The 17954-nt window shown below is 52.8% G+C and overlaps 1 protein-coding gene across 1 annotated transcript in view; it reads left to right on the top strand.

Moving 5' to 3' along the window:
• Window positions 1-286: 286 nt before the first annotated feature.
• Window positions 287-17954, top strand: part of NAV1 (neuron navigator 1) — a 174729-nt gene continuing 157061 nt past the window's right edge. The window contains exon 1 of the mRNA XM_025370894.1: window positions 287-1071. Coding sequence (XP_025226679.1) covers window positions 315-1071 — 757 coding nt within the window. The 5' untranslated portion in view covers window positions 287-314. The remainder of the gene's footprint in view (window positions 1072-17954) is intronic.

The raw sequence follows: 17954 nt of genomic DNA, 5'->3' as shown, positions 1-17954 counted from the left end.
TTTTTAAATTTTAATTTGTATTTTCCCCGCCGCCCCGCCCCTTTTCCTCCGACCCCGCCCTTTCGCTCTCCGGCTTCCCTGCTCTTTCCTTTTTCCTGGCTTCCTTCCTCGCGTTTCTTTCCCCTGCGCCCTCGGCTTGCCTCCCTCCCTCCTCCCTCGCTCCCTCCCCCTTCCTCTCCCCTTCTTCCTCGGTTTCTTCCGTCCTCTTTCTCCCCCTCCTCCTCCCCCGCCTCCTCCTCCTGCGCTCCCGCCCCCTGCCCCCTCCCCCCGTGCCTGCAGACGCGCGGATCGTCCATGCGCTCCTCGCGGGCAGAATGCTGGGCAGCAGCGTCAAGAGCGTGCAGCCCGAGGTGGAGCTGAGCAGCGGCGGCGGCGACGAGGGCGCGGACGAGCCGCGGGGCGCCGGCAAGAAGGCGGCGGCGGCGGACGGCAGAGGCATGCTGCCCAAGCGCGCCAAGGCGCCCGGCGGCGGCGGCGGCATGGCCAAGGCCAGCGCGGCTGAGCTGAAGGTCTTCAAGTCCGGCAGTGTGGACAGCCGTGTCCCCGGTGGGCCGCCAGCCTCCAACCTGCGCAAGCAGAAGTCGCTCACCAACCTCTCTTTTCTCACGGACTCCGAGAAAAAGCTGCAGCTTTATGAGCCCGAGTGGAGCGACGATATGGCCAAGGCGCCCAAAGGCTTAGGCAAGGTGGGGTCCAAGGGCCGTGAAGCTCCGCTGATGTCCAAGACGCTGTCCAAGTCGGAGCACTCGCTCTTCCAGGCCAAGGGCAGCCCGGCGGGCGGCGCCAAGACCCCCCTGGCTCCACTTGCGCCCAGCCTGGGAAAGCCGAGCCGGATCCCTCGAGGACCGTATGCGGAGGTCAAGCCGCTCAGCAAGGCGCCTGAGGCTGCCGTGAGCGAAGATGGCAAATCCGACGACGAGCTGCTCTCCAGCAAGGCCAAGGCGCAAAAGAGCTCTGGGCCCGTCCCCTCCGCCAAGGGCCAGGAGGAGCGCGCCTTCCTCAAGGTGGACCCCGAGCTGGTGGTGACAGTGCTGGGAGACCTGGAGCAGCTGCTCTTCAGCCAGATGCTGGGTAAGTCCTGCCGCCCCGCCCCGCCCCGCCCCTGGCTTTCTTCTAACCAGCTGCTGGGGAAGGTGTGGGGAAAGAGAAGCCCCCTCCCCTTGCGCCTTCTCCGAGGGCCCTCCTGTTCACGATCAGGCTGTGATGGGCATTGCGCCCAGATGTGCTGAGCTGGCCCACCTCCAGATGCGCATGGCTCAAGTGTACCTTCTTAAAGACATTACAGGCGGGACCCGGGCTTGACCCTGGCCTGCCTGAGGTGAGCTGGACATGGGTGGGGGGTGAGGGGGGGTCACCGGCTCTCAGAAATAGAGCCAGAATCCCAATATGGCAAAACCTGGGACTGGTGGAAACCTCCGTTGTGGTGTGGCCTGCGCTTGACGGTAGCATCCCGCATTGCAAGGGGAGCGTCCAGCGAGAGCCCGGATCTAGAGAACAGATGTGGGAGAGCAGATGTGAGGGCTGGTTGGCCCCGGAACACAGCTGAGGCTCCACTTCCTCTGTGGATCCCGAGTGGGAACGCGAGTCGGATTTCCCCGCGGTGTGAGGATTCTGGCCAAGAGAAGCGTCTAGGGCCGGGGGTGGGCGGGCTGCCAGCTGCGCGCATCTGGGCGCACGTCCTATACCTCAGCCCCAGCTCTGGCCCCAACCCCTACACCCGCAGGTCTTTTAGGGCGTGTGGAAAGCTCGGGGCTTTAGCGCCGAGACTCCTGTTTGACCGGGAAGCCTTTGCCCTGTGGCTAATGGAAGCCGAGCAGGCGGGAAGGGAGGAACAAAGCTTGCTCGAGTGGAGGAAGCACGCAGAGCTGCTCCATTGTTCTCCGTGCCTGAAGAGTCTATGCAAAAACACCCGAAGCGGGCCCCAGAACTGCTGTTTCTCTCCCCGGAGAGTCCCTGCCCTCAGAGAAGGATAGATCTGGGATGTGCCGGACGCCAGGCGGCCATGCCTCGGGAACTGGCACCGGCCCTGTTGGGGCCACGGAACAAGGACGGCGAGGCCTGGAGCCCAGACGAGCTGCTTTGGCTGCGCGGACTTGTTGCGGTGGCTGGGATGTGGGTCCTCCGGCGCCGAGGGACCCGAGCTTCCTGGGTACCCGGCAGGCTGCCCGCCCGCTGGGGGCTGGGAAGGGGCGTGCCCATGCGCGTGTGAAGGGGCGGGGCCGAGTGACGGGCTGGGCGGGTGGGAAAGATCCAAGAGCTCGCCCGGTGGCCCTGGAGAATGCGAAGCTGGAGGAGACCACTTTGGCCTGCTGCAGTCTTCCCAGGGACCCTCGACTCCTGTGTGGGCTAAGATGAGAGTCCTCTAACAGGGGCAAGGATTTGGGCCTTTGGAGAACCGATCCTCACGCAGAAGGCCGCAAATGGGCTTTGCAGGGACAATCAGGAGACTAGACAAGGCAAAAGAAGAGCAGCCTTTTCCCCTGGGAGCCCCTCCTGAAGGTGGGGATGGCTGGGTGGGTGCAGAAGCTGACCAGGCAGCCTCACTCTGCAAAGGGAGTGTGCCACCCGGTCCTCAGTGTGGGGCTGAGGCTGTCAAAGGCCCTACCCCAGGGAATGAGGCAAGAGAGACAATAAGGGAAAAATTTAATAAATTTTTGGCAGGCACCATGGCAGGCACCAAGGAGGGATATGGACAAAATGCAACTGGCCCATGTGGTAGAGAGCCCTGCTGAGGGACTGGAAGCAGGGTGAGAGAGGAAGGGACTGTGTGTGTGTGTGTGTGTGTGTGTGTGTGTGTGTATGTCAGACTGAGAGAGGGACTTGGCCAGGGAGGGCAAGGGAGTGTCAGGGCACAGAATAGCAGAAGGCACAGAACCCTTTTCAAGGTCAAAGCTTTACTTGTTGGGACTGACTTAGCTGGTCTGTGTCCTCCCCAGACCTGGAAGCCATCACACTGTCCAGAAGCTGACTGCCCACAGAAGCCCTCTTAGTTGCTCCTCAAGAGGAACCAAACAGCCCTGAGATGGCTAGGGAGGTGGGAGGAGGGGCAAGAGTGGGGAGGAGAGCAGGTGGGGGAGGGCAGGAGAGGAGGAGAAGCTGAGCTTTGGTCCCTTATTCCTGCTCAGCAGTTGCCATTTCTCAAAGCACACTGACACAGGAGCCTTTCAGCAACCTTGGAAGTCAGGAGAGACCACCTCCACTTCCTAGTTAGGGAAATGCAGAGTCAAAAGCATTGAGGGCCTTAAAGTCATCTATGAGTTCATGGTGGAAGGGAGATTCTGCATTGATCTCCTGAGTCCTAAGTCGCAGCTCTTCCTTGGAGACCTGATTGAGAGAGGAAGAGTCAGCAGGCAGAGGGACCTGCCCAAGGCTGTGTCTACTGGGCGTGGGCCACCGGAGCTGCCTCGTTGACCCCACAGAGGGCTGAGGGGCTTAGCTCTCTGGGATGGGGAGAGAAGGGTGGAAACTCCCAAACCTGCCTGTCTCCAGCTGAGAGGACCCAAAGTTTGGGGTTGGGGAGTTGGTTCAGACTGTAGCAAGGCAGAGCCTGGTGTCAAACGGTGGTGGGGAGGAAAGGAGGGGAGCTGGTGACCTCCAAACTAAGCTTTTCCTTGTGTGAAGGGTGGAGGGCAGACTGCCTGGGGGAGGGGTAGAGGGAGAGGAACTACAGAGGGAATCGTCTTCCAGAGCCAATGAAGGTGGTGTTCAGGTATCAGGCAGGCCCTCAGTGTAGAGCAGGGTGGCCTCTGGGGAGAAGAATGGTGCCTTGATGTTTCAGGATTGTGATTGAAGACAATGGGCATTTGTCCCCACCTCAGTGGGGCTCAGTGTCCAGTTATGTTCACTCCCTAGTACCATCCTAGATCCAAGAGGCTGCCAAGAATCAATTTCTGAGGCGGAGAGAGGGGGTGGGAGTGAGGCAGCTTCAAGCCAGAGCCTTTCTGTAATAAAAGAGAAGGACTGAAACCTGATCATCCCCTTCCCAGAAATCAGCCGGGGTCCCAGATGGTCTAGGCAGGCTCCCTGTCCCTTCTCTAACCTCGGAAGCTGCCAAATAACTAGGGCCCCACTGGGGAACCCTAGAAACTTGGAAGACTGAGGGGTGAGTACCAAGGGCAAATGGGCTAATTCCAGGAATCAGATGCCTCTGGACCCTGGCCTGATACTCACATCAGGCAATTTGGCTCCAGAAGAACGGCCACCAGGCCCTTGGCCTGGGTCTGGGGGCTAAGCTGGAGGCTGCATTCCTGAGTTCTCTGTGTAGAAGTCCTAAGCTCTGTGACCCCCTCTGGGACTCAGTTTCCTCATTTGTGAGTGGAAGAGACCCTCCCATGGCTCATCCTTACCCCATAGGGATGGGAAGGGGGTACAGATTAAGATGATGAGACCTGGAAAATGTCCCAAGTGGCTTAAAGAGAGCCTGTATTAATACAAAGCAATAAAATACAGATGCACCTCAATTTATCATGGGGTTATGTCCCATTAAGCCCGTTGTAAGTTGAAACTATCGTAAGTCAAAAATGCATTGAATACACCTCATGTACCGAACGTCATAACTCAGCCTAGCCTACCTTAAATGCGCTCAGAACACTTATATCAGCCTACAGTTAAGCAAAATCATCTAATGTAAAGCCTATTTCATAATAAAGCTGCATATTTCATGGAATTTATTGAATACTATACTAAAAGTGAAAAATAGAACAGTTGTATGGGTACTAGAAGTATAGTTTCTACCAAATGTATTACTTTCATGTGATCATAATGCCAAAAAATCAGAAGCCAAACAATCACAAGTCGGGGACTGTCTGTACTATAGTGACACCCCAAATCTTCCTACCTCATCATCCCTGGGCCTGAGGATCTCAAAGCAAAACCAGTCTTTTGACACCCCAGGTGTTCATGTTCCCTCCTTCCGTCCTTCAGGAAAAGGGGGCAAAGTGAGACAGCTAAGACTGCCCAAGGTCAGGGCGTAAAAGAACCCAGGAGCCTGGACTTCCTAGTCCCTCTTCCTGTTGAAGGGGTCTGGACCCACACAAGGGGTTGTCATGACAACAGTTAGGCCCTCAGAAGCGCAGGCCAAGTAGAAATGAGGAAGAAAGGCAGGAAGCTATTAATTTCTAAGCCAGTTGATGTGAATTTTTTGCAGGGAGGGACGGTGCAAGGGGGTCGCTCCAGAGAATGTGCTCTGGGATACTTTGAGTAGCAGGGGAAAGAAATGTGTTCACAAATACTTCATTTTCCTTTTTATTCAGTGTATTTTCAGGCTGGGGTGGGTAAAGAATTCTCCAAAGAACTGCCGCCCAGAACAGATAGGTGATATGTGGAAACTTATCCAGCACCCTCAGATTCCCTGAGGCCTAGCAGGAGAGTGAGGACAAAGCTCACTTTTGCCCTTCCCCTGGGTAGCACCAGTAGTGATGGAGGATGCTTGTGGAATCACAGGCAGGAGGAAGGGCTGTGGCAAGGTGCAGCAGCCTGCAGGTGTGTGTATGTGTGTGGAGAAGGCACTGGCACAGAACCTTGGAGCTGTGAAACCTCCTGCCTTCCTCCAGGTTAGCACCGAGAATGTTTATTTTCTTACCATATCCAGAAAGTTTTCTTCCAAGGCTAGGCTTGGGCCCCCACCTAGGTCATGTTCCTCTCCTTTGGGCATTGCCTTGTTCTGACTGCTGCAGTCGAAGCTGTTGGCTTTGACTCACAGCCCATGGCTCTGCCTCTGAGAGTAATGCATGGATGAATAAGTAGGTCCTGGGGCAGTTCCTCTACTCTGGGGAGAAGATACAGATGGAGGAGAAGTGCCCAGAGCTACTCTGGCTCTCTGAAGCTTAAACCAACCCAAGGAGATACCCTTTATCATCCATCACTGATGGCTGTAACCCCAGGCCACAGGCCCCTTCTAGACCTGGATTGAATTGGTAGCAGGACCAAGTCACCTAGAGTCCTGGGATGTTTCCTGACACTTCCTTCTTGTTTTACCCCTTCCCACTCTCTCTGCCGAATTTGATACTGTGGCTACAACTGCCCACCCCCTACCACCCGCCCCCATCACCAGATCCTTCCTCTTCTGCTGACCTCCAATCTTACCTTTCTCTGCAGCTATCCTTCCACACACATATACCACACCTCACAGCCTCTGACCCTGAGGGTGAAGGTGCAGACTGCTCCATGTGGTACAAGGGAGAGCCAGTATTGTGTTGAGCAGGCTGAGCAGAGCCCTCAGGGTCCATAACTGCAGCTCAGCCACCTCTGCAGCACACTGCAATGTCTTCCTGGATAGCCAGGTCCCTTTCTCTCTGCAGAGCGCTCCACCTCCCTCACCCTTCCGTGAGGTTTCATAAAACCCTGGAATGGAAATTGTCTAGTTGAGCCACCTACCTCAAGCCAAAATGAATCCCACTATAGCATCATAGGTAGGTGGGTGTTCTGTTTACACTCTCCTAGTGACAGAGGCCTCACTACCTTGTTTTCCAGGAAAGCACTCATTATTAGAAAGATATTTCTTCTGTTGAGCTTTGATTCTGTCTTCTGAGAATTTCTACCCATGGGTCTGAATTTGCTCTCTGGATGCTTACAGATGAAACTAGCCTGCCTTTCTCAGGATCCCCTTTATTTTATTTGGGGTCCAACACCTATCTATGCTCTATTCGTCTTTTCTCCTTTTGCCTCTTCCTTCCATTTTTCTTCCATTTGTCTTCTTTTGGAACAAGACCTGATAGGAGATGCCTGACCTGTTCACCCTGACTCATGGGCCCAATGGAGTCCAGCTCTCCACCTGGACCCCACTGTCTGCATCTCAGAGCGGCTCCCTGCCGGGGACCCACAGCACCTGGCTGGTCTTTTCCTGGCCCAACCAGGAAGCTCTCCTCCCTAAAGCCCAAAGCCTTCTCCCCCTGCCTGGAAAGCCTGAGCCAGTCAACGAGGGGAAATGGATGCCACATGTTTCTCATTTGCACTGGCTGACCTCCCCCCACACCCTGTTTGGATTACCCAGATGCGTTTGATGTCCCGGAGCCTGCGGCCTTTTCTCTCATGCACAGGAAGGGCCGGGTGGGGAGACAGCGGAGGCCAGGCCCAGCTCACTGGCCCTGCGTGGGCAGGTTCCCTCCTATAGGAGGCAGACATCACCTCCCACACCTTCCCCCACACTGCTGCTTCTGGAGATTAGGCCTCCCGAAGGAAGCAGGACATCAGTGCCTTCAGGGTTCAGCTCCACCTTGTTCAGTGAACACAGGTCTTTGCTTCCTTCTGATCCCCAGAGATAAGGGGGCAGACTGGGAAGATGCCCCAGGAACTGTTTTTATCTCCCATCTGGAGGCTGAGGGAGGAGCAGAGTTGCACTAAAGGTGTGTCTGGCATGGCTGTCCAGTGTGGGTGCAGCAGTGTGTCCCTGGGATAAGCAGGGCGACCCGCTTTTCACCATGGTGCTTTTCACCTTGTATAAGCACCTTTTTTTTCCCTCAGACTTGATGTCTCTGGAATGTGGAGGGGTGTATTGCATGGGTGGGAAGCTCCCATTGGGGAGAATGAGGACCCACTGGGAGTTTCCAGACTGCTCAAGCCCATTCTGGTGCTGAGGTAGGGATGGGAGGGCATGGAGAGCAGCCTATCTCCAGCAGGCCCCAAGCTCTCCCTGCCAGCACTGTTGTATGTTGCGTGTTTGACACATACTTCTCCAGCTCCAGCCAAACCTCAGCAAGGCAACCAGGACTCGGCAGGGTCTGGGCCTTGGCCTGAACCATCCTGGAATCTATTTTGGACATCTCAATGATACATTTCAGGGCCACTGGAGTGGGTGGTTTCTCTGCAGCGTCCTCTAATTTCTGGGTGGCAGCTCTCACTATGGGCTTCTCACGGTGCTTTCTCCTGCAAGTTAGAGGCGTGGAAAGCAGGGACAAGGGCAGCCCCAAGCCCCGATATGCTGTGTGTGCTCCCAGCGTTGGTCCTCGTGGAATCCCAGAGTTGTCATCAAGATTATCCAGTTGGGGTGTTGCTGTTGGATGTGGTCTGGTCTGGAAGGTTGAATGTTATAAGCTCTAGGTGTTTCCATGGAGAACTGGGCTTGTAAACTACGACCTTGGGCTGAGCAGGAAGATAGCGAATGTTGAGAAAGCAAGACTTAGGCAAGTGTGACGAGAGGTATTGGGTTAATAGGTTGTGTGGCACATGGCACAAACCCCTAGAACTCGGGTGAGGTTGGGTGTCAGGGTGTGAAGACTAAGTGTGCAGGGAATGGTATGTGTTCACATGGATCAGCGCATATAAACACAAACTCACCGGCTTGCAGCACATATGCACATACTAAAGGGACATTTGTGTGCATGTATATGTAACAGCTGGGCAGGTTTAAAAGAGTCTGAAATATGACCCTGGTGGAACAGCTTCCCCCAAACAGACCCCTAGGCAGAGCCCACTGGGGTTCGGACTCCTTGGCTTCTTTCCCAGAAAAGCACTGTAAGTGCTGGTTACTCCTCAGACTCTGAGGACACAGGCTCCCTTTGCCCTTGGTGACCCACTAACCAGGCCCTTCCCTTTTGGGGAAGCTGGCAGCCACCCAGCAGGCCCTGTCTTCTCTCTGCAGGGTCCCTAAACTGTCACGGGGTGTAGGATTCCAATATACCCAGACTGAGGCTGCTTCCTTAGGAGCTCCTGGGACCTGACTATCCCAAGGGGGAAAAGAAAAGCTCAAGAATCAAAAGAATAAATAATCTAATAGTTACCAATAACATGTATCAATCACTTGGTAAGTGAAAGGCATTGTTCTTGCTCCTTAAGCCAAAATTAATCCCTCTCTAGCATCGTAGGCAGGTGGGTGTTCTGTTTACACTCTTCTAGTGACAGAGGCCTCACTACCTTATTTTCCAGGAAAGCACTCATTATTAGAAAGATATTTCTTCTGTTGAGCTTTGATTCTGTCTTCTGAGAATTTCTACCCATGGGTCTGAATTTGCTCTCTGGATGCTTACAGATGAAACTAGCCTGCCTTTCCCAGGATCGCCTTTATTTTATTTGGGGTCCAACACCTATCTATGCTCTATTCGTCTTTTCTCCTTTTGCCTCTTCCTTCCATTTTTCTTCCATTTGTCTTCTTTTGGAACAAGACCTGATAGGAGAGGCCTGACCTGTTCACCCTGATTTACGGAACCAGTGGAGTCCAGGTCTCCACCTGGACCCCACTGTCTGCATCTCAGAGCAGCTCCCTGCCGGGGACCCACAGCACCTGGCTGGGCTTTCTCCTGGCCCATCACTTAATACTCACAATAATTCTATGATCCTGGCACTTACAAGTGAGGAAACTGAGGCACTGAAATACAGGTAATCTGGCCAGGCACAGTGGTTCACACCTGTAATCCCAGCACTTTGGGAGGCCGAGGCAGGTGGATCACTTGAGCTCAGGAGTTTGAGGCCAGCCTGGGCAACATTGCAAAACCCTGTCTCTACTAAAAGTACAAAAAATTAGCCAGGATTGGTGGCTCACACCTGTAGTCCCAGCTACTTGGGAGACTGAGGTGGAAGGATCACTTGAGCCCGGGAGGTGGAGGGTGCAGTGATCTGAGATCATGCCACTGCACTCCAGCCTGGGTGATAGATCAAGACCCTGTGTGAATACAGGTAATCTGCCCAAAGCCAGTAAAGCAAGTGAGCAACAGAGCCAGGATTTAAACTTAACCCCGATGATAACCTGCCTCCAGGAGCCTCAAGACTCCCTCAGACATTGAGTTTGATTCCATTTAATTCAGGAGCAACTTGTCAAGCAGTTAGTGTCGGCAGAGCACTGTGCTTCCTGAGACTGAAGTTGTGGGCCCTGCTTGCTAGGTTCTGAAAGGCTGGATGAGAAGATAGAAGTGTCCAGGCTCATTCCGGTACAAGGCAGAATGCAGCATGCTGTGAAGAAGCCAGAAAGGGCGACTGAGGACTCGGCCACCCGGAAGTGGCATTGGTGCATAGGGTGTGTGGGGGCACATGTGAGATGGGTGGGGAGGGGGACATGCTACAGAAGTGATGTGAGTTTTGATACTAGGGTGAGATTCTGGCAGTAGAGGCAAGAAAAGCTGGAAAAGGAAGGGAGGAGGAAATGTGGGCTTGATGGCAGGTAGTGAAGAGTCCTGTCTAGCTTAGAGAGGTGGAAAAGGTGGTGAAAGCAGAGATGAGATCAGAAAAACAGGTTGGAGTGGGATCATGGCTGATCCAACATGGAGTGCACTGGGACTCAACGGTAGGCTCTGAGCAGACATTTGAGTGGAAGAGACCAATAAAAGTTCATCCCCAAAGGATCCCCAAAAGAGTCCTGTGCCCACTGGTCCTTAGAGATGTTGCTAATCCATGAGATCAGCCAGCCAGAGCCTCTCTGCTCCAGGGAGGATTACTCTTGCAGCCTATGCAGTGTCCACATGGGATGGATGGAGGGAGAGGACTCCTCCAGCCTCCGTGCCCAGAGGTTGGCCCTCTGAGAGGGTAGGGGCACCCCTTATCCTAACTCTTAGCCTAAACTCAAGTCTTCATCTTCCTCTGTTCCTTTGGTATGCCACCAGGCTGTTCCAGTTGTCATGCCCTGGGAATTGATTAGTCCCTGCTGAGTGAGGTGCAGTGCTCTGCCCTGACCAGGAATTGTTCTTCCGCTGCCCCAGCCCTGGGAAGTGCCCTGCCGAAAACAGTCCCACAACCCACAGCAAAGCTTGAACCAGACTACATACAGCAAAACCAAGACATTAAACCAGTTTGGGACTAGACGGGAGCTTTTCAATTGCACACTATTCAGCGGCAGGCATAAGTGGTGTGGTGCCACGTACTAACTCTAGCTTTCTTGTTCGATCCAAGAAACCTTCCTGAAGGAGCTGGAAGTTGGGGAGGAATTTAAAGGAGTTTTAAAGGGATATTTATAGGAATCAGAGGCTGAGCGCAGTGGCTAACACCTGTAATCCCAGCACTTTGGGAGGCCAAGGTCGTAGAATTGCTTGAGCCCAGGAATTCAAGACTAGCGTGGACAACAAAACGAGACTACATCCTTACAAAAAGGGTTTTTAAAAATTATCTGGGCATGGTGGCATGTGCCTGTAGCCCTAACTACTTGGGAGGCTGAGGTAGGAGGATCACTTGAGCCTAGGAAGTTGAAACTGCAGTGAGCTATGATTGGGCCACTGCATTCCAGCCTGGGTGACAGAGCAAGACTCTGTCTCTAAAAACAAATGAATAACAAATAAAATAAATAAAGGAATCCAAGACATTTGGCACAATGGGAGAAGACATTCCAGTTATCCAGCTTTGTTTGTTTGAAGGTAGGAGAACTGGATGGGAACTAGCTGGCTTGGAGCCCTCCGAGCAGATGGTCCTTCAGAGAGTGAAGACAGCCGGCTGCGCTGAGGTAGGAGAGCCTGTGGGGAGTGAGGGTTTCCCTTCTCCTAAACTCAAGCCTTCGTCTTTCTCTGTTCCTTTAAGATGCCATCGGCTGTTCCAGTTGCCCTGCCCTGGGCGTTGTTGCCATGGGATTCCATTGCTGTAGGAGTGAGAATGTTTTGCCATAGAGGATCTGGTTTTGCCGTGGAGTCCCGGTGTCCCTAGGAGCTATTGTCCTAGAGTTCACGGGTTGCCATTGGTGTAGGTACTGCCCTACTGTCTTCATGCTTCCACAGGGCCTTGATGGTGATGTGATGTCCAGGGGTGGAGCATTTACAGCATGGCCTCCCTGTCATCCTGCCCATGACTGCAGCACCCGGGAAAGAGAGTCTCAACATCAGGGAAGGCAGCAGAGCCTGTCTGGGGCGGGGGGCAGGCAGGCCAGTGCTGCTACTGCTCCCACTGCCACAGCAGACATGCAAGTGGCCTTCCTCAGCTGCAGTGGCGGGGCTGAGACTCTGCCTGCCCAGTGGGGTTTGCTTGCTGCTCGGCAGGCAGCGTGGAGAGGCTGTTGCTGCTCCTGCTGCCACCATCAAGGGACCCGCTGGGCTCCTAGGAGCACCAGCGTCAGGCCTCCCTACTTGGCACCCCAGGACTTTCCCAGCCCAGCCTGTAGCTTTGGGACCACTGAGGGCCTGCTGCAGGTCTGGTCTCCTTGGAAGGGAACACTTAGCCCCTGAGACTCTAATCGAGGCCATGCACTCTGCAGATAGGTCAGGCATCCTCATCCTGAGGACCCGTGGGGGACCATTTAACACTCACAGACATGTCTGAGTCACTGGAAATCAGCAACAATAAGGACAAACATTTATTGAGCACTCACTGTTTGCCAGCTGTGCTAGCACTTTGTGTAAACCCATTTTATCCTCACACTGAGATATTAATCAAGGATCATATGTAAAATATTTGACAACCCTCACAGGCTTCAGAGCTGGAGGAGTCCTGGGACGCCCCTGTTAACTGTGGTTCCTGGATTGTGGAGGTCCCAGAGGAAGGGCCCAGGTGGCCAGGGTGGTAAGGGGAGCACATGAGGGCTCAAAAAAGCACTTATTTGACTACTGTAAGGAAGTGTTTCATATTTTCTAGCAACAAATATGGCCTTATTGATGCATGCTTGTTGACTTGTAACCCCACTGTTATATAAGATTTAGGTACAAGGAAACTTAGGGGAGCCTAAAGGAGGCTAAGCAACTTACTCCAAAGGAATGTGGCAAGTTCATGGTCAAGCTAAGCTTCAAACAAGGCTTGATTCAGGCTCGTCATTCAACCACTATGCACTACTGCCTCTTGCACAAGTAGCAACTCACTGCTCCCCCTGCCCTCTCGACGTTCTAGAACCCTTGCACTACATCAGTCTAGCAATGGTCCTGAGAGCCCAGGCCCATAGGAATCGGCTCTCTCCTGCCCTCCTTAGCGTTCCTCGAGAGTCAGCTATCTGCCAAGTACCCTTCCTCCCAAGCCTCTCACTGTCTAGTGTAGGAAGCAGACCCACAGAGGGACGGTTAGGATACAGTATGACGGCTAGTGCTGGACAGAGCAAAGCCCTGGAACTTCAAGAAGAGCCTCCTCAGATGTACAGGAAGGAATAGGGCCAAAGTGGCTGGGATGAAGATAACTAGAATAGTCTGGAAGAGTGGGGGCCTGAAATAAGCTGTTCATCTACCTCTTTTTGACTGGGAATGCTGGCTCTGTCACTCGCTAACTGTTGATCTTGAATAAGCCACTTAACTGCCTGGTAAAATAGGGATTAGACTCCCCAGCTCCCAGATCTGGGAGGCTGGATGAGATGCTGCATGGGAAAGGGCTGGTGCAGAGGCTGGCACGTGGCTGGTTCTGCAGATGTCAGCCCCATCAGCATTTCAGGGAATGGCTTCCTTTTACTCTCCCCTCCGTTTACATTCAGCCTGTAGCCCCTGATTTCTAGACTAGATTTCCCAGAGTGCTGCATCTAGCAGAGAAGTTAGCTTCTTCATGGAAGATTTAAGGACTCATCATAATATCTATCATTTATTACATGTTATGCACCAGACACTGTTCTAAGCACTTTGCATGTATTCATTCATTTAATCGTCGCAACAACCTAATGGAGTAGGTACTACGCTTATCCCCTTTGTAGCAATGAAGAAACTGAGAGGTTAAGTAATTTCCCCAAGGTCACGCAGCCAGGAAGTGGAGTCTGGGTATGACCCCACAGGCAGTCTGGCTCCAGTGACCTGCCTCTTTAGCCACTATGCCATAAGGCTCACCAGTGGAGAGCACTGGCATTCTTGCATCCCACAGGTATCGTAAGCCCTGTTGGGCAGCAGCCCAGATCTTTTATTCTAAACAGGGTGGCCCACTCTGAGGTTTCCTATAAGAGTTTAGTGGCCCAGGGAACTGAGCCTAGAATATCCTTGGACCCGCTTGGGTGTCTGCCGCAGGCTGAGGACAGCTTATAGGATCTATGGCTGATGCACTTTTACCACCATCTGTGTTTAATTCTGCACTCTGCACAGCCATCCTTTAGGTCCCAAAGGACCAGTATGTCTGCTACAGGGGACAGGTGTGCACCAAGACTCTGGTGTCTGGCCTTGGCCTGGAGCCCTATATGTCTCTGAGTCCCTGACTGCCTGGGGCGATAGAAGGAGCACCAGCTTTGGAGTCATGCGTTTGAGGGTGCAGGTCAATTCCATTGCTTACCAGCTGGCTGTCCACAGCCCTCTTTGCACTTATTCCTCATCTGTAGAATGGGGCTTGTACCCACAGCAGGGGGGTAATTATATGGATTATCTAGAAGAGTGAGCATAGAGCACCTGGCACACCATAGATGATCAGTAAAGCTAGTTCCATTTCCACTTCTCCTGCAGGCCTGCAGACACCCTGTCCTTCCTCATCCTAACCGCCAGGGCTCTGCAGACCCTAGGGGCGACTAGTGGTCACAATAGGCTTCATTCACAGAATGGCTCCAGTCACTGACTTTGTTTCAATTCAGCCCTGATACTTTAGCTTAGACTCTTGGTTGTGCATTTACAAGCCCCATGGAGCCAGCTTAAACAAAAGGGGGAGTTTATTAAAGGACAGACAGCTGTCTCATAGGGCTGGAGCTCATGAACCAGCCATGTTTCCAGGGGAAAGGAACGAAGTTTTCTGTGCCTCTTCACGTGCTCTGCATTCTTGCTCCCTCTGTTTTTCTACACATCTGATTCTTCTCCTCTTGTACCACAGACAAGAGGTCTTCTGCCCCCGGTCCATGTAGCGGAACAGGGATGCCCATGGTTTCATGTCTTCTCTGTCCAAGACATCAGCCAATTCCCCCCCGGGGGGGAAGGGGAATGGGAACTGTCTCTGATTGACACACCTATAACAAAGAGAGAAGAAAATGTTCTCCAGAAGTTGCCTTTGGCAAAGGTTTTAAGGTTATATGTCAGCCCAGTGGTTGTTTAGACTGTGACAAAAAGAGAATAGAAGAAACAATGTGGAAAAAGTCAACAGACCATGAGATGTGGAGATTATCAAAGGGTAGCACCTTATGTTCGAGCCCGTGACCCCTTTCCAATCCTTAGCCTGGGCCTGGCTCCTGTCGAGATGAAGGTGAAAACTGGCCATGTCCTCATTTCTGGGCAGGGATGAAGATTCAGGCCTGATCTATAGCGTTACCCCGGATTTGTCATTTCTCTCTCTACCCCGGGTTCAGTGAAACCACCTGTCCTGTTCACAATCTCTCCATTGACCAACAAGCCCTCTGGTAGTCCTCCATGCTTCCTCCCAGGGCTGAGACATAAAATCTGCCTCAGTGGCCTGTTTTCACACAGCTGGGAGGACATCTGGAGAGGAACGAGGCCAAGACATCCTGGTTCCTTCTCTTCTTTCATGGGGGAACAGGTGGATGGACTTGGTGCTGATCCATTATTTCCCACAAGCATGGGGTTGGAGCTAGGATATTGGGTTGTGGGGAGGGTCCCCTGGTTTTGCCTTACAGGGTGGGGTGTTCCATGCGGGAGATGGGAAAAAATTTGCCAAAGAGGATCTAGCCCTGCTTCTGAGCCAGAGGAGTCCAGTCTGGACCTGGGCCTGGGCCTGGGGCAGGGAGTGGATTCCTGCCATTTTCCCACACTCTGCATAGAGATTGGGTTTCCTGTTGAAATTGTATCTTTGGATTACAATCGTAAAGTTCCCAGCTTCTCAACTCAAGCTGTTTGCAGCAGTCATCATCATTACTTTATTGGGTTCTAGGAGGGAAGACATGGAGTATAGTGGCCAAATGCACAAGCTATGGGGTCAGAGAGACCTAAATTCAAATCCTGATTCTGTTTGAGACCAGCCTGGCCAACATGGTGAAACCTCGTCTCTACTAAAAATACAAAAATTAGCTGGGCATGGTGGCGCGCGTCTTATAATCCCAGCTACTTGGGAGGCTGAGGCAGGAGAATCGCTTGAGCCCAAAAGGTGGAGGTTGCAGTGAGCTGAGATCGCGTCACTGCACTCCATCCTGGGGACAGAGCAAGACCATGTCTCAAAACAAATAAACAAACAAACAAATCAAATCCCGGCTCTGTATTAACTAGCTGTGAGATCCCGAGTCAATCAACCTCCCTGAGCTTCAGGTTCCTCATCTGTTAAATGGGTCAAATACTATCTGTCTTGTAGGATTGCTATGAAGATTAAATGAGATAATGCGTGTAATACACCGAGCACAGTGTCTAGCAAATGAAAAGCACCCCAAAATTGATCATTTTACATTACTATTTCATTGTTATCTACCCACTCTACTCTGTGGGTTTGTAGAGGAAGGAGTCATGGCCTCTGCCCTTGGGAGCTCCCTGTCTTGATGGAGGAGACACAGCACTGCACAAAACAACCCACTGGTTGGTTGGAGGAAACGTGGGTCTTGCATCAGGGAGCTCCCATTTTAGTGGAGGAGACGAGCCCCAGCCTGTTCTTCCTGAGTCCTTTATTTTCTTGGACCCTTCCTTATGAGCCGTAGTATGCCCTCAGCCTGTCCCTCTGCCACCAGTCCACCCTTCTCCCCTGCAGCCAGGCCTACCATCTCTAGAAAGCCCCCGTCTCTCCTTTCTGTGTCCTTGAGCCTGGGTGTCCTTGGGTCACTGGGTGACTTGCTCATCAGGTCCTGCCTGTGTGCGCCAAGCTTGTTCTCAAGAAACATCTCCCCAGGATGCTGGTTCCTCTCTAAACACCGCCCAAATTGCAGACACAAAAATTAGACCTGTCAGTTTGCACGCTGTCTGCCTTAAATTTGCATTTGATTAAGAAGCACCAGCATCCTCCCACCCACGCTTCTTCCTTCCCAACCTTCTTCTCTTTGAAGTGCCCCCCCCACAACCTGCCTCACCATTCTCCCAGCTCTCTCCCTTTGCTGTGCTCAGGAAATCCTCCAGTTGGGCTCCTCTCCATTGCCTCGGCCACTCCCGCAGATATGCGTGGCATTCTCTGCTTCTGGCCTCTTTTCTGAGGCCAGTTCTGCAGAGTTTGCCTGGGTACAGTGTGTTCTCATTGTGCCTCCAACAGTGTCGGTTCCTGGAGCTTACTGTCAGGAGTCCAGCAGCTTTCTTAGAAATCAGCTGCCTTTGCTGAGGGCTCATGGAGGTGGAGTGAGGCCTGGCCTCCATTTCTGTCCCCACTGGCCACAAGCACTAGCTCATGCAGGAAACCACTAGATGCAGAATAATCTTTGCAAAGCCCTCTCCTCTACTCCTCCCATCTCAGTCTGTCTCTGGAGGGGTGAGGGCAAGAGCCACAAGTGGGCAGATAGCACTGTCCCCCACCCCAACCTCCTGAGGTCAGCTGGATCACCTTCACTCCTCCCTTGGCTGAAAGACAAAGAGAGGGTAAGACCAGGATGCTTCTTAGAACACCTGGCTCCTTTTCTGCAGACACACCTTTGGAGAATCATCATTAAGATGACGGAATTGCCTCTGCCTCCCTGCCCGCTCCCAGCCCGACAGTAAACCTGCTGCGGCTTGGAGTTTTTCTGCCATCTACGTTGCATCCTCCCTCATCTCTCAATTATCTGTGCTAGTGTTAAAAAAACAAAAAAGCCATTCCATCTGCCTCAAACTGCTCTTCTTAGGATTTTGGGATAGCAGTTTTCCTCTTCTGGTTTCCAGTCACTTTTGACTATGACTGGTGCCCATTTTGATTCCTTGAACTCACATGTAAAGGAAGTGAAGGAGCAGGGAGCTCCGAGGGAGTGGGCAGCTGACAGCCACTCACCCATTGGTAAGTCCCTCTGAGATCAGAGGGAGCGGGTTGCCAGAGGGAAGGAAATGAGCCCCGGAATCCCACCATTCTCATAAACGGCCTACCACTCTAATTGCTCCTTCCTCAGCCACATGGACCTCCGACCTGCCCATGGAGAAGGCTGGGAAGCCAGCACCTCCTTCTCCATCTCTGCCTCCCCCTTGCGTCTTGGCTCCCATATGTTCAGGGAATGCAAACTGACACTAGTATCAGCCTGAGCCAGGCATAATTGGAAAGGGAATCTTTCCCCACCCCCAGCCTTGTCTTGCCACCCTCCTTACCAAAAAAAAAAAAAAAATCATATATTATCTCAAGCATCAAGCAGC

Source organism: Theropithecus gelada, chromosome 1 (genome assembly GCF_003255815.1).
Source record: "Theropithecus gelada isolate Dixy chromosome 1, Tgel_1.0, whole genome shotgun sequence".
Taxonomy (NCBI): Eukaryota; Metazoa; Chordata; class Mammalia; order Primates; family Cercopithecidae; genus Theropithecus; species Theropithecus gelada.
Note: the sequence above shows the minus strand (reverse complement) of the source record. Positions and strands in the feature narration are given on the sequence as shown.